This window comes from Poecile atricapillus, chromosome 2 (assembly GCF_030490865.1).
Source record: "Poecile atricapillus isolate bPoeAtr1 chromosome 2, bPoeAtr1.hap1, whole genome shotgun sequence".
Classification (NCBI taxonomy): Eukaryota; Metazoa; Chordata; class Aves; order Passeriformes; family Paridae; genus Poecile; species Poecile atricapillus.
The window spans coordinates 50,651,996-50,679,096 of record NC_081250.1 but is presented as its reverse complement, the minus strand read 5'-3'; the positions used below and the strand labels follow the sequence as shown (position 1 = coordinate 50,679,096).

Sequence of the window (27,101 nt, the reverse complement as noted above, 5' to 3'; positions counted from 1 at the left end):
TCCATGCATAATAGTTATGAAGAGGCTGCAGTCTGTTTTGAATAATCAGTCTCTGCAGAACTAGTTCTAGTTTGAATTTGGGAATGTGTGGGAATATTTTTCCTGCAAGTGCTTTGCAGTGAGGGTGGTTTTTTGGGTTTATTTGCTTAAATAGCATTTAACAGCTAATGCACCCTGTTTACCTAATGTACCCCGTTAATCCTACAGCTAAAATATTCCATTTATTTTGCTGGGGGTAGAGCAGGGAGAAAGCATCTATTGTAAATCTTGAGAATTTTAACAAATTAGTTGTTATTGGTGTAGTGCTACACTTTTAATTACAATGAAAAGCAACCACATAAGGCAACAGATCATCCCATTGATATGACAACACCAAAATGTCCAATGACCTGTAAACGTTACCACCTGTAGCAGCTGAATGAGTTTTAGGGTTGTCTAAGACTGAGGCAATGCTGCCGCCTAATGATGGGAGTATATAAAATGCATAAAACAAAGTTGCTTGTTTGGCAAGCAGGCTAGGCTTGTGATATCAATTGAAGACTATAAGTGAAATTAAAAGCAGTAAAAATTGGCCCATGGACTAGACTACATGATTTGAGCGTGTGCCAAGACATTTATTTGGTTCAAAGCTAAAAGCAAAATAAAACCCCTGTAAATCACATCAAGTCTGTAAACATTTTGTTTTCTGTGTATTAGTGTCTGTTATGATTAGAAAGGAAATGATACTCCATTTTTTCTCTGTTTTGATAGATGAGGTTTTTTTATTTCATATATTTCCTAATGCTTACCATTATAATAGGTAAATCATTATAATATCTATCTGGGAAATTTTATTATTCTCTGAAGAATCCTAATACAGTTTTCCCCTAAATATTTTTATTTCAGAATAAGAAATTGCATTAATGTCTCAATATTACATTTATCAATGGATCGCTGGCTTTCTTTATTTAGAACAGTTTAATGTAGTCTAGTGGCTGAGAAGAATATTAATAGTATTACTGTCAAGTTAATTCATAGACCCATAAAGAGCAATAACACTTGTGCAAAGCATCTGCCAATGTAATCTGTGGCAGCTTGTACAACCAGCAGATAAAAGCTGGATCTAGCCCTGCAGTATCTGCTCCTTTCTCAATTCTTCTGGTAGATCTTTCAGTTTGTGCTCTATGCTGAAACATAAAAAAGCACAGAACTTGCTCTTATTTCCTCTTTTTATCTATATTATCTCTTCAACCTGAAAGGTTATTGAAAAGACATAAAAAATACAAATTTTTTATTGATTTGTGACTTACTCTGACAAAGAACTTCATGGAAAACTGGTCAACCCTTGAAAAATTATAATTAGGCAAAAAGTAATAAACTGTAATTAAAGCATTATAAAGGCATGGATTGGCTAGCAGGCATCCCATTAAATCATTATAATTATACAAAAATATGATTCGGGCAATAGATATAATGTAGTTAAAGCCTGTGCTAAAGTTTGTTCTGCATTTTTCTTTCGTAAAAATGGGAGCTCTTATTTCTTTTGTATGTCTTCAAATTTTTTTGGTACTCTATTCCTCTCAGCTGGGCTGACTTACAGCAATCAGCATCTTCACAATGAGTTCACATCAAAGTAACTGCCTGAGATCTAAATCTCCCTTCTGCTTCTACACAACAGGTGCAGGAGGTTGGTCTCCATCAGACAGTGATCATTACCAATGGCTGCAAGTGGATTTTGGGAACAGGAAGCAGATCAGTGCTATTGCAACCCAAGGCAGGTACAGCAGCTCTGACTGGGTCACTCAATATCGGATGCTCTACAGCGATACAGGGAGAAACTGGAAACCATACCACCAAGATGGAAACATCTGGGTAAGTAATTGCTGTGAAATGGAGGTGTGTGCTGTAATGAAGTTGGCCAGTGTTTTTTTGGAATTCTACAACTTGTAAAACTCTTCAAGTGTTTATATCAGGGCAGGACTGAGCTTTGCTCGGTGATTTAAGTTGTAGCTGCTGTCAGGAGGGCTATCCCCAGATTAGCAAACCCATTTTGGGATGATTGTGTTTAGCAGAACATGCAAATATTTTTTGGTTGCTGGTATTGCTCAATGGATCTCTTATGCTTTGCCTCCTTTTTCCTTTTAACTAACTTAATGGAGTAAGAAAGAATAGCAGCTTTGGAAATTTTCCTGTTAAAATTTTGGAAGGTAATTTTTTCCATGCATATACATGTGTTGGAGAGCAATTTTATCATGTATGTATTGTTTTCCATATAGGTGCTTCAGGGATGTGTTTGCTTTAGCTGGGACTGGGAGAATATTCTTCACAGTACCTAGTATGGGAATGTGTTTTGGATTTGTGCTGGAAAGAGTGTTGTTGATTTAGGGATGTCTTCCTTACTGCTGAGCAGTGCTTGCACAGCCTGAAGGCCTTTTCTACTTCTCACCCTTTTCCAGCAAGTAGGCTGTGGGTGCATAAGAAACTGTAAGGGGGCACAGCCAGGGCAGCTGTCTCCAACTGACCACTGGGATTTCCCTTACCATATGGAGTCATGCTCAGCATGTAATACTGGGGGAAGGAGGAAGGGGGATGACATTAGTTGTCCCAAGTCACTGTTACATGGGGAGTCCTGTTTCCCTTGGGATGGCCAGACAGCTGCCTGCCCATGGGAAGTGGTGAATGAGGTCCTTTATGACTTTGCATGAATGTGGCTTTTGCTTTACTTATGAAAGTGGCTGTATCTCAACCCATGAGTTTTCTCACTTTTCCTGTTCTCTCCCTCATCCCACCGTGGGGGAGTGAGTGAACAGCTGTGTGGTGCTTAGCTGCTGGCTGGGGTTAAACCATGACAAGGGATATTTATGCTATAATAATTTTAGAAAAAAGCATATAATTTGGCTTTGGTTTTTACATTTTTCTGGATAAACTGCTAATTTCATTCTTGCTGAAAACACTAGCCTTCCATTTTGCTGACAAAAAAATGATAGCTATTACTTAACATGCCTATACTCACAGAATTTCTTTCAGATGGTATTCTTTTTCAAAAGTATACTTTGAATACAGCAAAATGTTATTCTTTCTGAAACCAAATTAAGTGGTTAGCTATTATGCCAAAGCAGACAAGATTTAGCAAAATGATATTTTAGATTCACATTTTTGCCAGGTGCTTCTTTTATTTAGGTCTGTTATTAAAAGTGAATGTCAAATATGGAGCATAAGGTGAATTATTTTATCTGTATAAGAGAAACTCAGTTAATATGTGGAGTGCGTAGAAACAGTCATTTTTTATTACACTATTGATTTATTGAAAAAAATCTCCTCCATGTGCCAGATAGGTTTCTGAAAGAGGGAGAATTTAAGGCTGGGGAGGTTGACAACCTTGAAGAGAAAAAATATTGAATTTTGGCTTAGATTTCTTAGAACTTGGATATGAATGTTATTCATCAGGGTAGGGGACAACTTGTGCTTAAGCTTGATGAATATAAAAATTTCTCTTTTAAGGCCACTTACTGTAAACACTAAATGCTATAAATATTCTTATATATCTACTCTAAATGTATAAAATCTTCTCCCACAACTACTGTTGAAATCGCCAAGAATGGGAGAGAGCTTTGCAGATGGCTGAGTGAATAATATATAAAGCAGGATAGTTAAGCTGAGGAAAAATATGTTCTTAATAACTTTTGGTGATGCCTAGTTTGGTTGATTTAGTCACAGCTGTGATTGCTTGTTTCCAAAGCAGACCAGCTTTCCAAAAGAGGGCTTTGTAGCAATTCTTATACCATCATTTAATACAAAAATATTGATAGCTTCTTCATGCAATAACATTTCCTGTTTCTTTTTATTCACACTTATATATGCTTGATGCATTTGGGGGAATACTATTGGTCTGTTATTGACCATTGACATAACTTGAAAAAGAGTGTGATAAGCCATGCAGGTCTGCTGCTTTTATTTGGAATGCTGTCTTTGGATATATTTTATCAAGCTGGCTGCTGCAATACTGCTATTGTTCATGTCCCACAATTTTTACCCAATATTAGAAAAACAGATTAAAAAATAAATGCTACCTTATCCTTGCTTTTTTTAAGAGTAAAAGTGGGCTGTTACCAAAAAAATAAAAAGGCCATGGTTCTTGACTTTAATTCTAGATTGCCTAAAACAGTATTGCTTTGGTGGTTAAATGGTGTCTCAACTTTGGTTTTATCTTGGAATCACAGTTTATTAGTCATTAATAAATATTCATCTTAATATGTTCTCAAAACAGGGGAGGTGCCTGAGCATGGAGAAATTATGTGTTCCTATTGTAGTAGTAGTTACAAATAGACAGACTTCCCCGATGTGAAAACAGAATGGTGTGGATTTCCCATCAAATCTCCCATTTAGTGTCAGTTTGTGCAATAAATTAAAAGCAGTGGTAGATGTTAGGACCAGACTTGACTACATAAGCCAAGTATCTATCATGGGCACTTTAAACTCATAAAATCAGTTCTTCCTGACTGAAATTACTGTGGTGATCTTAAAAATCTCGTGATTCTGGTGCCCTTAGAAATATTTTTAGAAATAATTTATTCTTTACCTTTGGATTTGTATCTTTCAAGAGATTTATCCACAAGAGAAACACACTACACAGCCTTTGTTTAAAATTCCTCTCTCATTATCCCTATGCCTGAATGCCATCGTTTTCTGACAGCAGTAAATTTAAAATAAATGCAAAAGCAAATTAAAAGAGGAAAAGAGAAGTGCAAAGTACAGCAATATTTAATACTAAAGTAGTTATGATATCAATTGACACAGAGGATGAGATGTGAGAAAGGGAAATAAAAATAAAGCTAAATAGACGAATTGGAGAGAGAGCAAAGGAGAAATAATTTGCAATAGAGATCTAGTCCAGAACAAACCATTATAATCTGCATAAAAGGCTGAAGTGAACTCTTTCTGCATGCGTTAGTCAGGGAGGAAAAGAAGTTCTATAATTACCTACTAAGTAGGAAAGAAATCAAAAGGCTCTCAGGAAGTCTGTGATGGGGAAAGTGCTTTCAAGGTGAATTTAGAGTAAGCTTCCCAGTTCTGTGAAATAGATTTTGTGACCCCACCCCTCCTGGGCTTTTGGATATTTTCAATTTTCATGAATTTTAATAAGATGAGTGAATGTGGCCTCTTTCTATAAAATGCCTAGCAACTAGAGAATTTTGATCACCTCTCCTACCTTCACTCTTGTAGTCTGAGATTCTAATTTTGATAGGTCATGAGGTTTCCCTTTATAAATCAATCCACTGGGGTGTTTCATGTACACAAAAAAGAAAAAAAAAATTAAAAAAATCTTTGTTTTGGTATAGATGATCATTTTGGTTTGATCAAAACCTGTCTGTATCAATGCTATCTCTTTGCCTAATGAAGACATACCAGACATGATTCTACATATAATACTTTTTCTATTTGATAACTCAGATATTGATGATATAAATTTCTCATGTTAAGCATAATGCAAATATGCTCTATACCTATAAGAAAATGCTGACATGATCTGAAGTGTTGAAATTCAAATTATATGCATCAGTGGCAGAGCCTCAGTATGTCTAACATTGAAATCGTTCCTACAGGAAATTGGAAGATCCTTGCTAGAATTGAGAGATCTTAGGAAGCATTGTCTTCTAAAATTTGATTACTCTAGTAGAAGTTGCTGTCAGCTCTCATCCATCTCATCATTTTATTCTTGGGGATATCAAGGTCACATAATCAGAGAACAAACTGTGTTTGAAGGGACCCACAAGGGTCATAGAGTCCAGCTCCTGGTCCTGCACAGCCCCATCCCCAAGAGCCACACCATATGGCCCAGAATATTGTCCAAACACTTCTTGAACTCTGTAAGTTCCTCTTCCCTGGGCAGCCTGTTCCAGTGCCTGACCACCTTTTTCTAGCATCCAACCTAACCCTGACACAACTTCAATCTATTCCCTTGGGTCCTGTCACTGGCCACCACAGAGCACAGATCAGCATCTGGCACCCTCTTCCCCTCACAAGAAAGTTGTAGGCTGCAATGAGGTCTCCCCCCAGTCTTTTCTGTGCTGAACACAGCAAGTGACCTCAGCCACTCCTTGTAACATTTCCTCTCAAGGCCTTTCACCATCTCAATTGCTCTCCTTTGAACATTCTCTGCTACCTTCATATCTTGCTTGTATTGTAGCACCCAGAACTGCCCCAAGCACTCTAGGCAAGGCTTCCCCAGTGCAGAGCAGAGCGGGGAAAATCCCCTCCCTTCCCTTGCCCAGCTGGTGATGCTTTGCCTTATGTACCCCAGGACATGGTTGGCTCTCCAGGCAGCCAGGGCACTGCTGGCTCATATCTATCTTTCCATAGACAGGAACCCCCAGAAGATCCCTTTCTGAAGTGCTGCTTTCCAGCATTTCATCACCCAGCCTGTCCATAGATCCCAGGCTGTTCCATCCCAAGTACAGAATCCAGCACTTTCCTCTGATAAACTTCATGTAGTTGAGGATTTCCTATCCCTCTAATTTGTCCATGTCTCTCAGCAGGGCCTCTGCCTTCATTGGAGTCAAAAGCTCTTCTCAGTTTTGTGTTATTTATGAACTTGCTTAGTGTCCCTTCCAGTCCTGTGTCTGAGTAATTTATGAAGATACTGAAGAGCAGAGGGCTGAGGACAGAGCCCTGCTGAACCCCACTAGCAACAGGTAACCAATCTGATGTGACCCCATTCACTGTTACCCTTTGTGCCCGACCTCTCAGCCAGTTACTCACCCATCACATAATGTGTTTATCCAGCTGCAGACTGCACATTTTTTTCCAGAGGATATCAGAAAGTATAAAAAATTTTCCATAAATCTAAAAATATGATGGTAATTATGAGGAAAAAAAAAAGGGGAAAGGTAGAGTGTAGACTCTCCGCACACGACCTCCAAATTATATTCTGTACCTGATTCTTATCTTCAGCCTCAGTCAACATTAGTGGAGCTGCAAAGATGTAAATGAAAGCAAATTTTTTGCTTTATTACAGAAAATTTAGACCTCGACAAAGTGGCTGCTGCTACAATTGAAAGCCATTATGTATTTCTGATATTATTGTTGTTTTTCTTTCAGTTTTAATAAAACTTAGAGTGTATTATGCATAACATCTGCTTTGGTATTATTTTTATTATTGAAAAGATATTGAGTGAGTACATAGTTTTCACTATGAATCATGATTTTTGGAATGGAATTTATATCTACTTACCTACTGGCTTTAAACCCTTTTTTTAAAAAAGGTCTGATACTTCCGATTCTCTTTGTTTTCTAGGTGAAATAGGCAGGAATCCACTGAATTAACTGTAGAATGAACTTTGCATTTCTCTGTGAACTGAGGAATAAGCTACTGTTTGAGCAATATATTCTCTTCATTTACATGAAGAGAATTTACATGGCTCCCCTTGGTATTGAAAGAAGTTGCTACAGCACAGTGGATTTAGCTTTTACAGGAAAACAAGCTCTCAGTATTTCAGAATATTTTGCTACAGGATTGAGCCAAAAGTCATTGCGAAAAAGCTCAAGTGAGTTAGATAATTAACTTTTTCAAGCTGTGCAAGACTTCAGATGTTTCATACTCTTGGGTGCCTTTGGAAATACCAACCATCAGACAGGCCTAAAGTAACATTTAATGACTAGATAGATATAAGGAAATCATACGCAGCTCTACCTAGCTGAAATTATTTGTAAGCCATCTGCTCAGAATTTCTGTTCATACTAACATGCATTTTCTGGTAAGATTATTCCAAGAAAATGTTTCAATCCTTAGCACATTCCCAAATCCCTTCCACCTGTTCTACAGAGCAACATTTTCAGCTAACCAAGGAATTAGTGCATACATCTTAGAGTACAATGATTTTTGTATAGCAACTACCACTGAAGAGGAATAAATTCTAGCATACACCCGCTATGTTAGGACATGAGAGAATTATGTGGTTTGTGAAACCTGTCACTGCTTTTTCCCCTGAGAGGTAACTTATTTCCACGATCCTAAACTGAATATTAATGTACAATGATATGAAACACTTCTTGAGATCGATATTTAATGCCGTTTTCCTTTTTTTAGTTTACTTCATAAGATCTTAACTGGCAACTTACATCATAAAAAGATTTACTAGGTTAATGGCCTAGACATTTTATCTTTTTCTTAAGTACCTTTATTGAATTATGTTATTTTATTAAACCAATTTCATTTACATGACATTATACTTTTTCATAGTTATGGGAACATTTAGAAAACATGAAATGTGATTAGAATGGTCTGTGACCTGACATTTGTTGTTTCTGGGCTGTTACTAGAATATCAGATATTGTGCAGACCTATTTAACCATGACAAAGTGGTTTGATATATTAATCAGTGCAAAAGTTTTGACTAGTGTTTATAAGTCTTTTGGGAATGTTGTTTTCTATCTAATGACTCCTTGACTTACCCCATCTGGAAGGATTTTGTCTGGTATCTTGCTGTCTCCTTAGCAATGTCTCAAGGTTACCAGTGTCATATTCACTGGGTTTTAATTCTCCAGGTAATTTATTACTAGAAACACCCTTTTCTCCTGGAATTTCCCATGTGACTTTTGTTAATTTCATCATACCTTACCCTGTCTGGATGGTCTGCCTCTGTGTACCTGTCTCCCCTAACTTTATAAGACAAAGATTGCTCCATTCACTTGCAATAGCCAATATCACCTTTATGGGTGTATTGAGAGAACGAGGAGTCATAACTCCTGACTAAGTCACTTTGTCTCAGCCCTAAGTGGATATCACTGACCTATACACTGAGGGCCTCTGACTGAAAGGGTATGGATACAGAAACATATTTATATTGCTGTAGTAAACCTAAATTCTCTTATAGATCTAATGTAATAGCCTCCATATTATGTCAAATAAATACAATAAAGTTTTGATAGGACACCTTTAAAAATTCAGACAGTTGCTGAAAATGAATTTTTAGAAACCCTGAATTAAAAAAAAGAAAGTTGAAGATAAGCATCAGTTGAAGATAAGCATCAGTGCTATCCTGATGAAGCCTGTTTCCTCCTCTGCTCTTCTCCATGTGGAATCTCTTAAAAGAAACTCTGAAGATTTTTTAATGCATTTAGGGAAACATACTTGGGGTTATCTGAAATATCGTGGTAAAATATATCTTTGCCAAATGCTGTCACAGTCACAGACTATTTGTATTGAAATGTCAGAAGATCTGATAGCCTTTTAAATGTTGGAATACTAAGATTAACACCAAACTGGGCTAAACAGTAATTCTAGTTTAAACTACTGACTTTTCTGAAAACAAAAACCAAAAAAATGAAACAAAACAAAAAAAGGTCAAACAAAGAATAGATATTTATGTGTCTCTAATGAATTATTTATTTTATATATGAAGCTATGTACTGCCTATAGGACCTTCTAAACATATTTTTGCTTAGAATCTTTTAAATCATATATTTTTGCAGGAAGAAAGACCTTTTATACTATTTTTAGCAGAAACATGGGGTTGTGAGATTGCTTATAACTTTCAATAACATCTTTAAAAATAAGCTGGCATTTGGAAATTGATTGGATCAGATGGAAAGTTATTTTCAATCTAAGGTGCTATTTCTTTTACTGAAAGACTCTATAGTTGTGTTTAGCTATCTCCAGAAGCACAAGCAAAATTTTTTTTAATCTATTACAGAGTATGCCAGGTAGACAGAGGACAAAATTCCTCCTGCTGTGGTATCAGACAGCATCCCAGCCCCCCCTTGATTCTGTATAGGCCATTAAAAAAAAAAAAAAAAGGTGGGTTAGCATATGAGAGATGTAATCTGATAGAACATTTCCATTCTAAAGGACTGTTTTCTAATCTGTTGTTTTTAGCCTCAGGACTACTTATCTCTTTATGGTAAACCATCCAATTTTAAACACAGACATCTAAAGTCAGACCCCTAAATCCATTTTTTAGCTGTCAGATGGTTTTCAAATATCTAAGAATGTCATGATCTCACAATGAATGCAATGCCCAGGTCCCTAAGCCAGCCCAAAAGACTACATGGTGTACTTAATCAGCTCAGCTATGACAATAGTCATAGTCATGGCTCCACAGCATCACATCTAGGCTAACATATCTTCGTTGAGTGCATCAATAGTCTCTTAAAACTCCTAGCACAGTTATCTAGGTCACCCTTAATCCCCTCCAGGAAGCCTGAAAAATGCTTAGATGATAGAAGCAGAGGTGAATTTTCAAATATTATATATTTTTACAGGTTCTTTCTAGAAACACTTTAATGTCTAGATTAAGTCTACTGAATGTGACTAAGTAAAATGAACTGTAATGATTTCCTTGTGGCTTGTCAGCCCTGTTGTTTGACTACAGTGTATGAATATATCAAGTAATTTATGAGACTTTTTATAGCAGTAGGACAGCATATGACCAAAAGCCTGCTTTAGGGCACTTTTATTGGTGATAGATACTGATTTTTTTTATTTTATATCATATATTGCATAAAAAGGTCACACTAGGGTAGTGTAGCTAATATAATTTGATAAAAGTATGGCTAGAAATAGGAGTTCCAGCGATCTCCACAGATGTAAAAATACTCCAAACAGTAGTGATAAATATATTTAATTTGCCTTAAGTTAAATTAGAAAATGTAATGTTACAAAGCACGAGTCTTGCCTTTTACTTAGTCATTTTTTTGTTATATATTTTGTTATGTTAAAAGATTTCTGCAATGTATTTGCCTTACCTAATAGAAGAAAAAGGTGTGGCACCTGCGGCAGAGCAACCACTGCTATTAACACAGGCTGGGGGACGAACAGATGGAGAGCAGCCCTGGGGAGAAGGACCTGGGGGTGCTGGTGTTTGGGAGGCTGGACATGACCCAGCCATAGGCACTCCCAGCCCAGAGAGACAAACGTGTCCTGGGCTGCATCCAGAGCAGAGTGGACAGCAGGGCCAGGGAGGGGATTCTGTCCCTTTACTCTGCTCTGCTGAGACCCCACCTGCAGGGCTGCATCAGCTCTGGGGTCCCCGAGATGGACCGGCTGGAGTGAGCCCAGAGAAGGCCACAAAGATGGTTAAGGGAATGGAGAACATCTTTTTTGAGACAAGACTAAAATATTTGAGTTTGTCAGGAAAAGAGAAAGCTTCAGGCTGACCTGATTGCAGCCTTTCAATACCTGAAAAGAGCCTACAAGAAAGATGGAGAGGGATCTTTTAGGAGACCATGTAGTGACATAATTAGGGGGAATGGCCTTGAATGGAGAGAGCAGGTCTAGATCAGATATGGCAAAAAATTCTTTCCTGTGAGGGAATTGAACAGGTTTCCCAGAGAAAACATGAATGCCCCATCCTTGGATCTGCTTAAGGCCAGGGTTGAATGGAGCTCTGAGCAAACTGGTCTAGTGGAAGGTTCACAGCAGGGGAGTTGGATCTAGGTGATATTTAAGGTCCCTTCTAATCCAAACCATTCTATGATTTAATGAATACATCTCTGTATGTAGCTCTCAAAGATCTGATCTGTCAAGAGCTTCCTTAGTTTCTTCCTACATTTTTCACCATGAAACTCAAGAAATAGTTGCCCAAAGAGGTTCTGATGGAGCTGAACTAAACAACATGCAGAAGTTCCTTACACCCTTTGGATTCTGGATAATGTCTGAGATTTTCCCAACCAGCTGTTAAAATGAAGAGGCAAATCAACTCTAATATATCTTGTATTTGATGCATATGGCTTTTATTTATCTTTTTAATTTACAGCTGACTTCAGTTTCTGTGGTGAGATGCATTACGGAATATCCATCAATATTAGGAAACTTCAGATATTTGCTCTAAATTCAAGCCAAACCCCATTGGTAGCATCAATAGTTTACATTTTCCTTTTAATAGTGCATATGAAAAGTGATTTAAGTTCTGACCCATGAAACACTCCTGTGCCCAACTTCAAATGTTGAAATAAAGTAATAAAAGTAAACATTTAAAATTGAGTTTACATGGTCAGAGAGTACATCCAAGTGTGTTGGTTCATATTCACAAAAAAAAGGAACAATGGCCTTACTGAAATTCCTTGTACAGTACCATATGACAGATAATAAAAACTTCAGCTGAATGATATGCAAGTGTAAAACAGGAAATGTTCTCAGCCTTTTTTTTGCCTGGCCCTGGCAAAAATGAAACTGCATAAAGCTGTGGTGCTTCAGTCTGGTGCTTACTTGATGGATTTTTAAAAAATGTTTATGGTTAATTAATTTATTTCCTTTTAAATTAATTATTAATTAAACTGAAAGGTACTCTTATCAGGAGAACTCTTAGGCTGAGACAGCTACATACTGCAAATACTAAAATCCTTATGCTAGGAGATGGTTGTAGGCAGCTTTATTTTTCTCTATAATATGTCCTGTAAACATCTGTACTTTGTGGAATAGATGGGTTTCATGTGTTAGCACATGAAAGACGTTGTTGTTGAAATTTGGGTGAAACAAAGGCCATTTGCTGCACTACTTCTGTTGCCTGGGAGGTGTGGTATGAACAAAGCATAGCTTGTGAAAGTTGTCTCCCATTTGCCCCTTGGCTCATTTGGTGTTATGTCTCTGGTAAGATGAAGTTAATTACCTGGGAGCAAGTGATGGTTCAATCAATGAGCATTCACTTCCATGTATATTTTTGGGCTTGTCCATATGTGGAATTATACTTTTAGCCTCTGGTTGTCCCTGGAGAATGAGTACTTGCTTAATAGGGAGACTGGAGACTGAGCTATGAAAAAAAGGTGCAATAATGCATCATGGGAGGATGACAATTTAAGGCCAAGTGCCTGACTTCAAAATCACACAGCTGCTCAAATAAGATTACCAAAAAAAAAATTAAGCCCCAAATATATGGGATTTGAAGCCCCCTTAATGCTAGAAAGTGGACTCCTTCCTTTATGCAAATCGCTTTCCATTCTTTTTTTCTTGTATTGAAAAATTAAATTAAAAAAAAAAAATTGGTAAAAAGAAGAAAACACCCTAATTTCTTTTGCAGTGTATAAGCTCTGATCAGCTTGATAGGACAAATTCATTTTATGGGGAAATTTGACAATGCTGCTGCTGATGTACTGTGTGTCTGTGGCTGTATAGATAACTTCAGCCTGAGGGGTCTTAATCTGACACCTTTCATGAGTGACAAATTGACATAAAAAATATGAAAAAGTTAGAATTGGGCTAAGAACACTCCATTGTACTATTTATGAAATTTTCTTCTTGCCATGTATTTTTTACTTTTTAAAAAGATAGTCAAACTCCTTAAGATATAGAGTTGCACACTGCCTATTGACATGGATCTTATTCAGATAGGCGTATAAAGAAGCTTTCCACTTTTTAGATGGAACTTAATTTCTGTTGAGTTCAAAAGAAAGCATGAAGTAAAATAAAAGCAGATACCTGCTTAACATATTCCTGAACAGTGCTGCTTTTATATCATCATACAGGCTGTACTCTTGGCAGAATTTGTAAAAATTGTTTTTATATAACAATTTTTTAGAAAATAGTTATTTTAGTTTTGATAGAATTTCTCACTACCTTTTATAATGTATGTTCTTATGCATGTAGATTATGAGTTAATCTTCATTGAAATCTGTTTTAGTAATGTGAATGAAAATAAAAAATAAACTGTGTAAGTTTTCTAAATTGCAATACAGCAGCATTAGATACAACAAATGTGCTCAAGTGAAGCAGTGGATTAATAGTGCTGTAACTCTAATTTCTTGTAGACAAATAGAGAAAAACTTGCTTTAATTCCTTTCCAGTCTCTCAAATGTGTCTATCACATTGCTTTAACATATATAAATTTAACTAAATTAACATCATAGGAACTTACAAAGCTATAAAAGGATTTTTATTTGTGCAGTTACAGACAAAACTGGTTCATATTGATCTTTAAAACCTAGTGTGGAGCCATTCCTCCCAACTCTACTTGACTTCAGCACAAAATGCCACAACAGAGGAGTAAGTCTTTACTGCTATAGCTATAAAGCCTATAGTATAAACTAGTTTGAGTGTGCTTGGTGTTATCCTAACCAGTCATGATCACCTGAAAATGATAATTTTTGTTTTTAAATACTGGCACATAAGTCACTGGCTATACTGGATGCTGGGTTGTTAAATGCTTTTTTCAATTAGCATGTTTTCCAGCCTGCTTAGTTAAAGTTAAAGAAATGCTTGGTGAGCATTTGTCTGTGGATTCATCCTAATGAGACCACCCACAGGAAGAAATTCTTCCTCTTTGGAGGATTAGATGCACTGTCAAAGTTTTAGGAAGTGTCAAAATAATTGTTTTGCCAACTGTTTTTCACTTTTTTTTTTTTTTTCCACTGACTGTCTTGCAAATTCAGCAAACTATGAAGTATAATAGGTTTGTTACTCTCAGGTTCAGCCACTGAAAATACTAGAAGAAAGCTTATACAGTGAATCACCATTATCCTGAAGTTTGTGTATTTTCTTGCTTAGATTATAAACTAAGTAGATTCTGGAAGGAAGTTATTTAAAAAAAAAAAATAGGAAACTGTGTATTTCTAGAAAGATAACACACAAACTCTTTTCCAAATCCAGCTAATTGCTTTTACAGAAAGGTTTGCAAAGCAAAATCCTTTTAAACTTCAAAACATTGACATTGACTGGATGAAGTGGAAAAATATTCTGTTCAATTCATTACTTGACCTCAGTTATTTAATGATTTTGAAATATTTAGGAAAATGCAATCAGACTCTGATGTATGACTTTGTTCCCCAAGCTTTGTTACAGTATTTTAGTGCTAAGGTAGGAAAAGTTGGTGCCAGCTGAGGATAGATGGAGTCATTTGAAAAAAAAATAAAAAATCTTTTTAGCTTTATTTTCCATGTAATAGATTTACTGGAAACTAAGCACAGTTTTGTACACACACTTTCCTATTCCCATCAAGCCAGCCTCTTTAATTCATCACAGATTTTACCAAAGTGCCAGAAAGACAGAAAAAGAGGGTGGAGAAGAGGAAGAGCACTGTTAGACAAACCTACTCAAGATGTGCCTCTCTAAAGCAGCATTTTCACAGCAATAAAGTGTTCATATTCATAAATTGAGTAAGTTCCAGTGCTTAAAGAAATAAGGCAAAGCTGCTGACATGGTGCTGTTGTTAAATTTCCTTAGAGAAAATTAATTCTGTTTGGGAGTAACTATAATATATACTTAAGGCTTTTGACACTTAGAGATTAAGATAACTACACTCAGACTGTTTTTTTGTTTAGAAACAAAAAAGATGGGTCAGAGGTTCTTCAGCAGAGGTAAGGGACTAGGTTAATATTTTGTTAACACTGAAATAATAAAGGCAGAGGTCAAATTCTCACAGTGTATTGGGGAAAAAAGAAAATATATCAACATTCTACCATGTTAGACGACAAGACCATGAGAATTCTGCAGATACTACACAGCTAAAACTTTTCTATGTGCAGTTTTAAAATAAAAAGTTGAATGTGTTTAGCTTAAGGAGAGAGAAGGGAGGGGTAACCCTGTCAAGAAATACTTCCTTGTGCGTGAAAGTAGATGTTAATGACAGGTCTCAAGCTGAACTCTGTAAGAGCTTTCTGACATGTCCACACTCTCTGTTTAAGGTTAAAAAACAAACAAAAAACACCCCCCCACTACCCCCCAAAAAAAGCTGAGAGTAAAATCAATCAATAACAAGAGTTTGTTTTTGATGATCTTACTAGACAACTTATTGATTAGATCTTTTTCCCATATTTCATTCAAGTATGTGCCTGGTAAAGTGCTTTTATTATTGCTTTTGTTGTTTAGCATGAAATTACTGACAGGTATGTTAGTTTGAATGGCTTTCAGATTTATTGTTCTATCATTATTTTCACTGATAGGTTTATAGAAAACTATTAAATACTGCTCCATTCACATATGAAGACCTAAAGTTTAGATATTGTGTCACTTCAGAATAGAATTCCTTTGAGCACCAAGCACACCAAGAGCTCTACAAAACAGTTTCTGCCCAAAAATGACATGCTGATAAGACAAAGTCTGTGTCCTTTTCAGGACTTCTGTATCACGATTTATCCTGATATAGGTTGCCACTAAGGTGCTAAAATCCTGCTCATATTATAGCTAGGTTTTCATGATAAAGGTGACTTATTTTTTGTTTTAGTACATAAAAAACTGATTCATAGCTCTCACATATACAATATTTTTCCTATCTTTAGACTGCCTGATATGTGTAAGGAATATCTTGGGACTGGAAGGGAAGATGAATACATAACCTGCCTATTCTTAGCATCTCTGGCTCTTTTATTAGAACTGGTGAATTAATATATCTGATGTAAATCCTCTGACATACCATGCGTTGGAGAAGGTTTTTTTTAAATAATGGTGCAAACTCCCTTCCCCCTACTAGAACTATAGCTGTAAGAGCAGTAAAATCCAAAATTACTGTCATTTAAACGTATTCAAATAAGTACTGTTTTCACAATTTAAAGGTTGAAAAACCTTAGTCCTTGAAATCAGATTTAAAGACTAATTAATTTCTGAATAAGGAATATAAGCGTTAATATTGTAGTTAGAGAACACAAGTTATATTTATCTGAGGACTGTAATTCTATATAATGACTTGTCCTACTTATCATACATACATATCTAAGTACAGTGAATGCAAAAAGCTGAAGAGATGCATTAGCTAAAGGAACATCAAATTTCTATCCTAACAGTAACCCATGAAAACATGCCATGTCATACCAAGAAACAGGTTAAAGTCAATCAAATTACTGATAAAGGTAAAAAAAAAGAAATAAAACTGATGTACTACTGCTTTAAAGTACATCACTGTAGGAAATTTGCATGTGTCAACACTGGCCCACTCCCTGGAAGCAGCAGAGAATAAGTGGGTAGTTTGCTCTCTCTGAAGAGATGCTTAAGAGAAGTTCATGACTTCCTCTTCTGGATAACATTCCATTCTATGCCTGACTTACCAAGGGATGGTAAAACTCTCAAAGGTAAACAATGTTCACTGTTTCCTCCTGATCAAGGCATCTGTCTGATGACACCTTTTCTTCATCTGGCTGTACTTGACTTCTAGTTTGGTTTGGTTTGACTTTTTGTTTTGCTTTGTTTTCTTCAGAGGCGTTCTTACATATACTAGAACCACAGCTTTATATCTGCAAAATCTGCCCTTTATCTTTCCCCTAGTTTGTTCCCACTGTTCTGTTGCCAAAACAAATTATATTGGGTGTAATATGCCTGAGTACAATGCAATGGATTCAGCTTGCTGCCAACTTTATTTTTTATGGCAATTTTCATTGGCTTTTCTCAGTTTTTCTGTATTCTCTCTGCATTGAAGATAAGAACAGACTTCAGTTACTTTCTGGGGTTTTTTTGACCCTTCAGAAGTTTTTAAACATACCTTTTTTAGTCACAGGGAAAGGAGCACACAAGAAGAGGTTTGTGAATAGTTTTGTTCTGGTGTCTTGGTGTTTCTGGCCTGAATACCAGGGAACACTTCTACCTCTCATATTCTTTTCTTATCTCCTGCCTTCCAATATTAAATTATAATGAAATAGTTTCAAATAGGAAAATTAAAATTTTCAGTTTTGTGGGGATATTTACTGAGTGTTAGTACTTCATAAAACCACCAGCCCTTAGCTGCTCCAAAATGTAGTTGTAGGGACTAAGTTAAGCAGTAACTAATCAGAATGACCCTGATACCTTAAAGAATTTAAAGGGTAAAGCAGGAAAATATTAATATGTAATTGGTTCAATGTGATACTTGAAAGGGTCTTTCTTTCTTGCTATAAATTTTATTTCATTTTTTTTTTCAAATAATGCCATTATTATGCTGAACAGGGTTCATTATGGAGCATGGCTCAGCATGAAAATATTTTGATGTTTTGAGAGTGTGTCAGAGAGACAGAAAAAGTAAATATCCATAAACTTCTTAAGGGGAATACTTGTAGGACTCTCAGCAGGGTCAAGGAGATGCAATAGGGATTTCAGTTGTTCTAACAGTATTAAAATACTTGATGTTAGTAGACAATGTGTAATCTTATTGGTACTAAAGATTCTCCTGGTGGTATTTTGCTAGTTAGCATTGTCCCTTTTCTTGCTGTTGAAAGCTGGAGCCCAAAGAACTACATGTTGTCATGAAAAGCAAAAAAAATCCTATTATAAATATTATAGAGGATTTTAGAAATACATTTATAGAAGATACAGTTTTCTAATGTAGTGTTTGTAAAGATGGATGTCCCAAGTATTTGTTATACCTGCAAGTCTTTGTTATATTTAATGGGCAATATTTTTAAGTTTTATGGGTATTTTTAAGGTTTTTTTGCAAGAAATGGTGCTTACTTTTGTCTTTTATCTTAAAAAAAACAAAAACATCTTCATATTAGGCTTTCTTGGTAAGCTATATAAGAATTTAGTTGTGAGGTCTGAAGTTTGAGATAAATGCAAATAAGAATATTTGAATGCAAATATGAGCTTCAACTTTGTACTGAAGTTAAGCTTTACATGTAAAAGCAGTCTATAGTCTCCAGAGTGGCACTTATCTTCCTTAATCATGACATTGCCTTCTTCCAGTAATTTTTTGCATTGCTTACTATGCATCTTTTGGCCGATTCAAGAAATTAGTCTGGGGGTTAGCCATTAAGGAAGCCATTAAGTGACTAGTGTGTAACAAATGTATTGCAGAAAAAAATATTGTGATACTCACTACAGGTTATGCAGGACTGCCTATTGCTGAAAGTAAGTTACAAGGGGAGTGCAACTTTCAGGAGTTTTTAGTACAAGACCAGGCAATTTTTAGATTTTTTCACCTAGCTATAAACACAAGGTCTTGTGAAAGTGAGAAACAAAGAGGCATCATTTGTTTTTCCCACTCTGCTCTTCATATCAATCTATCCTGCTTTCACTCTTCATTGTATGCTATTGCCTTTGCCTTCCCCTGTCTCCATCGAGCAATCACAGCCAGTTTTCCCTTGGTCTATAGCGAGCAGGTTGTGTTAGAATTTGGCTCACCTTCTGCATCTATGTAGTCACAGAGCTGTTGAGTAACGATAGCCTGTTTTCCCATATCAGGACATGACTGATATTTTCCTATCATATCCCCTTGTCAGCCAGCCTCTCATCAAATCATGGCAGCACCAGTGCATCTGCTCAAAAGGGTAGATATGCTTCCCATCTCACATACTTGCTTTAAAGGGTAAGGAAAATTCAATAATCAGTCTCCATGTGCCACAGGTTTGAAAAAGCCTCAAGCAAAGCCAAGCTGGATGTTTTTTAGCTGAGCATATAAACCTGACCACATTGGTTTTCCCTCTCTAATGACAAATCCTGTGTCTCTCTTCCACATCTTAAGGTGACAGGACCCTGAGACCTGATATGATTTTGTCTCATGTAGTCATTGTAACTAGTGTCATTGTCATATCTGCAAACCATCATTCTTGGTTTATGTAGCACTAGGGTTTTTTGTAATGCAGTAATAATCCGTGTACGCTCATTACTCGGGCAAGTGAACAGTGTGGACTGTAGTTTGAACTGCTCCTTTCAGAGTCTAACCTGCAGAGGATGTTGTCTCTGTGCTATTATATCACCTAACACTTTTTGATGATAAGAAAATATAGTCTTACATTAGGATTGTTTCATCTGCTGAGTATAGGATGACTTATAAAGCCACAAATTAAATCCCTAGCAGCAGAAATTGCATCAATAACTGAAGCTGTAGGAAAGTGATATGGGAGTAGAACTGAGCAGTTCACAATATTTGACTAGAATCAACTCAGCTAAAAATGAAATTATTTTTTCTATATTGAAATGCAAGTCTTTAGGAAAACAAAATGATGCAAGTACAACAATAACAAAATCATGATGCTAAGAGTCAGAGTTCATGTTTTATCACTGATAATGAAATGTGCATCTCGCATAGCCTCTCATTTTACTCTTGTCTCTCTGAAGTTATCTGATCGCTGGAGTCATTGTAGGAAATCAATTTGTACACTGCTGAATGCCACTATTGACATTATGCCTATCAAGTATCTCCACAAGGCTGCTAAATTTAAGTCCATTTCTGTTAACCAAATTAGAGGGAGCATAACTGCTATGCACTGTGGAAAAATACTTCAACCTGTAGCCTGTTTCTTCCTCTCACCCCAAAAGCAAGCCTTTTGTGTCTGGTCTTTAGTGACTCTTTAGGTGCTAATATACTCTCTGTGTTTTCCAACACTAGTTTGTGGAACTACTGCCTTTTAGTCATCTTAATCTGAGAAAGATATAGTGTGTGGGAGTTATTTGTCAGGGTTATCTTGATGTCCTTTAGATAGACCCTTTATACACTAAATGAACTAAGACATCACAGCCAGAATGCATCAAACAGTCCTACTCAGAAATCCCATTTTACCAGCCAAATAATTGGCCTGAAAAATGACTTCCAGAGATTTACACTGTAATCTTCATAAAATGAGCCTTCACTGATGGTATGGGAGGGAGTAGGGAGGACAGTGAGACTTGCTGCAAGTACTGTGCTCTATATATGGCTATTACTGGTATTAAATCAATATTGGTATTAAGTCAAACTTTGTCAGCAGACTGTGACTGACTAACAAAATAAACCTGCTGTAACTTCAGATGTAGTATCTCTTGAGATTCTTATGGTGTTATATTAGCAAACAGAAGAAAAAAGAGCAAAAGGCCTGTAGACCTAAAGAGGATCTTGCAGAAGATAAATAGAATTTTGAATAAAGAAGCATTATACAGCTGCTTTCACATATAAAAAAAATAAGTTATTGTTGAGGTATTTAAAGTCCTGAAATGTCCTGATTGGATCAGGATCTGTTTGGATCTCCCAGTTTTAGAGTTCACTGTCCTTTTACTGGAAAATGAATGTAAAATATTGGTTATGTTATTCTTGAAAGCATTTCTTTTAAAGTGTACAGATTGCATATTACCTGAAGCAATCTAAATTTCCAACTTTAAATTTTTTTTGTAATGAAATGTTCTTATGTTAACTTCCTAACTTGAAGCTAGTTGCTGTTGAATGATAAGCCTACCAGAGTTTGTACTGTGTAATTGGACTAGATATAAAGTTTATGAAAAGAAAGATTTATTTGGATTACGTTTCTTAGCTGAGCCTTATGTTTGTTGCATTAGATGAAATCTTCTCTTTTATGTCTTGTTTCACTAAGCACTGTGACCTCTATGTAATAATTTTAGTCTTGATTGTCCTACATAAATTGAAAGTATTACAGAAGAATGGAAGATTCAAGATCTATTCTGAAAGAAATTAGCTAAAGCAGCCATTCAGTTAGAGAAACAAAGAAGTTGGTTGAGATTAGGTCGTTGAAATGCTAACAACCCTTATTCAACAGGGAAAGCTTATTCAAACTACAGCAGACATGTGATAGCCTTTGGGAAGATATTGGAGAGCATTAAGGAGGAATTTCTAATGCTGTATTCAAAGAAACCATATGAAGCTTTCAAAATAACCCTTTGATCTGAGAAAAGACTACGTGATCTGCTAATACTAATTGGAAAAGGCTCATTTTTGGCCTGAAGGGCAAGAAGTTTAATTAACAGTGTAGAATGATGTTGGGTTAAAAGTCTAATATTAATGAGAAATTTTAATATTCTTAAGTATCACAAGAGCATAAACAGAAGCAAGAGTCTAGAAAGATGACTAGAAAATTCTACTTATGATGGCTTGTACAGAAACAGACCTGAACTCAGGATTTTAAGGCTGGATAACCATTACCTTTTAGTTATAGGATGGGTCTTCATGTAGCTGTTGTACTGTTCTTACTTGAGGGATGCACTAATAGAATATACAATTGTGTATTGTGGGGGGATTTGTAATTTAGAATTATGTGTTGGTATTGATTACTTACAAGGACAAGATATTTTCTTATTGAAATAATGATTTTTTCAAGGTTTTTTTTTTGAGCTAGCCATACACATGTTGCAAATCAGCAACTAAAGGGGCAGACTATAGTAAAAAATATTTTTATTAACATTCACTGAGTGAATTTGATTTATGAGAGACGTTTTGAACCTGAAGCTGAGATAGAGCATTCAGTACAGGACAGGTTATTGATGAGAGAATCTGAAATTAATCTTTTAAAAAGGAAGATTTTTCTTTTACTAAAGAACCAACATGGACAATGTTTGTGCCAAAATTGATATTCTGGAAAGGTCATACCAATGGCTAGATTATTCTTTCCAACAAAAGAATACAGAAAGAGAGGAAAAATACTGAAAATCTGTTCATATGCTACTGAAGACAGATTTAACAGATTGATGCAACTTACACTAGAAAGAACAGCTCATGAATTGCTGCACAACTTGAGGAGGTTGGCCTCCATTAAAAAAGATGCTACACATTAGTCTCACTTCTTTGAGAGAACTTCAGGAGTCTTTAAATGACTTCCACCAAAAACTGTTACCAAGTGACAATAGAAAGTACATGCAATGCTTGTAAAAAAAAAAATTAAAAATTTATGTCAAAGCAGATTAAAACCTGCAGTAAATCTGAGATACATTCCTGATAAAGCAGAGTCAAAGTGGTCTTTGAGAGTCACTGCCATTTCTACTTATTCGGTTTGCAGTGAGAAAACTGAAGTCAGATGACAGTAGTTCCCAGATTTACTAACATCATTTATGGACATATTTGTTGCTTTACTTGATCTTGACTTCTTGACTCAACAGCAAGTTATTTATCATATAACCCTGAGCTGTTCACTAGCACTTAAGACCAGTATGGAGCCCAGCTGGGATGTGAAAATGTTGAACAGAATGTTTCTGGCTTTTTTAAAAGCTTCCAAGCATAGCATGTAAAGAAAAGTAGTACTTATTTTTGTAGGCAAACCTATCTATTATTAACTGACCACTTAACATACCCAGGCCAGTTCACATGAACCTGTGTTTTAGAAATAAAGTGTTTTTATTTCAGAATCATCTCTTAGACTGTTTGCACAAAATATCAGTATTACATTTGAGGGCTAATGATAAGGAAACGTCTATTAATTTGGTAGCCAAAACATTTTCTGATGGTCCATATGATTTTTACCATAAATGAAGTCAACTTTTAAGCTCTCAGGTTGGTTTAGTCCTAGTTTATGGAATGATAGTTCTGTGAATCTATAGGACTTTTACAGAATTTTTACAGAATTTTTATTCTTCATTTATCTGTCAAAATAAATTTAATAATTGCTATAACATTATCAAGCAGCATTCATAGCTAATCCTCCATTTACATTTTTTCCACAATGATAAACTAGATTTGTGCTCACATTTGTGGGTTTTTTTTTCCTTAAGTGAGTTATACTGTTTAATATTAGTCATTCTATTGGTTTTTTTTGAGACATCTAAGTAAGTTGAGGTTATGTACCTTAGAGAAATGGGCTTTTAGCATCTGCAAATTGCTTTTTTTTGTCATATTCAGTCAGTAAAAGAGGGTACGGAGAGAAGGGTCACAAATGATGATGGGATTATACAATGTGAACAGAAATGATGCAGTTAACCAGCAGTATCTCTCACTTGGGGAATAAGGTTCCTTCCATATGGACTAACAGTTTCTATAACATGTGAAAGTTGCAGCCAACCGACAGAAATGTGTAGTAGAGTTGGATTACTTTCTAAAGTATAGGTTTTTTCTATTCACCAAATTTCTTGATGGAGCATCAGCAGAAATACCAAAATTCCCTGGCACTAAGTATGGATATTTTAGGCATGGTTTTCAAGTGTATTTCCTCCACAATCAAAATTACTGGGAGACTTGGAAAAGTAGTGGAAGTAAACAAAGCATGTGAGATATCATGATACATAGGCTAGTTTTTCTATGGAGACAGATGCAAACAGGGAGCAAATTTAAACTTTGAGATACATTACTTCTCTTAACTCTTATTTCTTTAGACTCTTTCAGTTTGCTTGTTTTTAAGGCTTTCCTATGGCAGCATCTCTGGATTACAAAATTTTTATGGAAATAGAAAATATTCCCTTTTTTTCTACTTTCAGTGGAAAAGGTAGATTAGCTCAAAGTGTGGAACATATCAATCGCCAATCTAACTTGATGACAATGGGGAAGCTGATTTGCCTCATGTCAAAAGCTGTTCATTGTTACTCATTTGGAATGTGAATGCAATAACCTTAATCCACTAATATGAATAGGATCATAATGAAAGCAGAAGCAACAGTTACAGGCTACCTGCTATAGAAACAGAACAAAAGCTATTCTTGCTATTCTAAACCATTTTCCTTCTAAAATAAATGAGCAGATAAGCAAACAGAAATTCACATCTGAAGCCACGCTTTTTTGTCAGTCTTTTATGTTGACAGTTTTGCAGTTTTGTGGCTTCACTGAAGGAATTGTGGTGTTAATTAACAGCTCTTTGAAGCAATATCTTCTAAATGTCTTTACTTCTTAACTGTTTTCACTAGAACATATGATCTGTAACCTTAATGGCAATTTTTCTGCAATTTCTGTCAGAAATGCTACTTGGTAATGCGGCTTAATACCTATGCAGTGCCTAACTGGATTTCAACACAGTTGGAAATTATAATTTTGTTTCTATGGATGTGAAATTCCCATTTACCTCAAGAGTAATGAAAGAGGCTATGCTGACCTCCACATCAGTAGCATAAATCAGCTATCATGTGAAAATCTACTTCTGAGCACAAGCATGATCTTTTGAAAATATTTGGAGGTTTAAACTTGAGCTCAGGCAATAGCCAACACAGTCTGTGCAGTGTACATATACTGATAACAGCCCAAAGCCTTCTGTCATTTAAACAGAATATTATATCACTCCTTATGCCAATCTTTATTTAAATAAATCCAGTAAACCAATGTCTTCAAATCCTTCACAGATCTTGTCTCCAAATCCTTCGTAGATCTTCTACAAACTCTTGATATATTTACACTGGGTCTGACAATGCCAGATGTAATGCACCTTCAATTCTACTGTTTATGGCTGGTTCCCTGGACCTTTGTATTTTACATGTCCATTTTTAGGCTTGATTAGTATTTTAAGAGCCAGTTATCCATTTTGATAATTAAAGCTTTGCATTCAGGTGTTACTGGCAGCAACCACCATGCCCACCATGTTAAATGCTGGGGAAGCAGGAGAGGAAGGGCAGGAGGGGCAGAAGTTATAAGCCTTCCAGGTGATGTAAAGTGCACAAAAACAATTTTTTTATCATCTGTTGCTGTAGCAAAAATAAATACTATTCAATGCTCATTTAAATGAATGGAACTTAATTAAGAGAATCACAAAGTTAATCATTGGATTACCAAAGTGTAAAATACAGTAGAGACTCATGTTAACTACACACAGCTCAACAAATGATTGAGTTTAACCCTTTGTCAGTCAGGTTTCAATAGTTTACATTATATTTCCTTTTTTCTTATGACCTAATAAGTTCATTATTCTATTTAAAATAATAGTAATAAATGTATATACCTGGTAATGCTAAATTGGTTAATTAAAATTGGAGTTTCATAGAGACAGACTTTAACTGTAAATAGTTCAAGAATTCAGGTGCAGAGAAAATGGACTCAAAATATAACAGTGACTATCACTGGCATGTTTGCATGTGTAGACTTTGGTGAGGTGGAATGCTCAATGTAATTAGAAACCAGTGACTATTTTTGCTGTAGTACCTGAAAGATGCTGTCCTTCCTTTGTCACATAAAAGTATCTCTTGTACTAGAGGATTATGGAATTGTTTTACAGCAGCACATAAAAAATACTTGAGAAGGTGTCACCTAAGGCAGTACAAACACATTCCTCATAACAAATTCCCATCCAAATACCTTGGCACAGTTCAGATCAGTTTGCCTTGGTAGCTAATTGTGAGCCAACAAATTATATTGGTGAAGGTTTGCTAATGCAAGTGTTCTCACTTCTTTTAAATTAATTTCTTGAAGAGACAGTCCAAATCCATGCATTTTTCAAGGGATTTTGTGGTTTTTTATATCGACCATCAGGGCTTCTGATGAGGGCTTCTGCTCTATATGAGAATGACAGGAAATGACAACAAGCGGGATTAAAATGAGGAGTTATTAATCATGGCTGAGGATCTCAAGTATAAAAGAAAACATCTGGTTGTGGTAGGATTTCAGTAGTTCTGATGAATCTCATTTGTAGTTCTGTCTTTTTCTCACAGATGAACAATACACAGCCTTAGGAAACTGAGAAGTTTTTTCTGTTTCTGAACACTGGGACTGCCACCATAGCTGACCTATAACTGTCTCCTTTCTCTCAGTGTGAAAGGATGGGGAATAGTGATAGCATGGTAGCAGACCAGTTGCAGACCTCTTCCTTTCCCCAAAACAATCCTGAAGCATGGAGCAAGTTGAAAAAGGACAAGTTTTATTCCAGTCCTAAGGTTTCTACATAAATGAGGTAAAATGTCACTTAGCACCAGTAAACACCAGACTTTTGTTGGGGCTGGAGAAAAAGCCCCATAAAAGATTTCCAGTACATCTGCTGGTATGTCTGTGCAAACTACTTGTTTTGCATGATAAATGCACCAAATAGACTTGTAAATCATAGTAAGAAAAATAAATGTGTTGTGCAGTACAGTGGTGGTCTCTTGATGTTTGTTTCAGGCATATGAACAAAGCAATATACAAGTGCCAGGCAGGGGGTGGTTATTTGCATCTTCCATGTCTGTTGAAAATAAATGATAAAATTTTAGAAATAGCAGAATAGTAGGTTATTTCTTATTTGGTTAAAAATTAAAAAAAAAAAATTGGTTTTGTTCTCTGCAAAATCCATCTCTATTCATAATTCAAATGGGGTTTGAAGTTTTCCTTTGTGGGCAGTGTCTTGTATCAAAGGGGTTTTGCAAGTAATTTGGTATGATTCAACCAAGTTAATGGTCTTTGCTCCTATGAGGCACAACAAAACTTTAGCAAATGTCTCCAGAGAGCCCAGATATTTTGCTAGTTCTGAGAAACTAAATGTATTGATTGAGGCTGTTTAGGAAATGCTCCTCTAAGCCCAAGAATCAAAGAGGGAGGGAATGGCTAAAACTGCAACTATATCATTTTATCATTTCCATATATGGAGCAGATTTCAGAGCTCCACGGTTGCCTAAAGGCAGATCTGGACTTAGCACAACCTCATGCAACATTTCT

At 35.9% G+C, this 27,101-nt stretch overlaps 1 protein-coding gene across 1 annotated transcript in view; it reads left to right on the top strand.

Moving 5' to 3' along the window:
• CNTNAP2 (contactin associated protein 2) overlaps positions 1 to 27,101 on the top strand; it is a 1,026,949-nt gene that overhangs the window by 353,663 nt on the left and 646,185 nt on the right. The window contains exon 3 of the mRNA XM_058833182.1: positions 1,658 to 1,851. Within this exon, the coding sequence (XP_058689165.1) occupies positions 1,658 to 1,851 (194 nt within the window). The remainder of the gene's footprint in view (positions 1 to 1,657; positions 1,852 to 27,101) is intronic.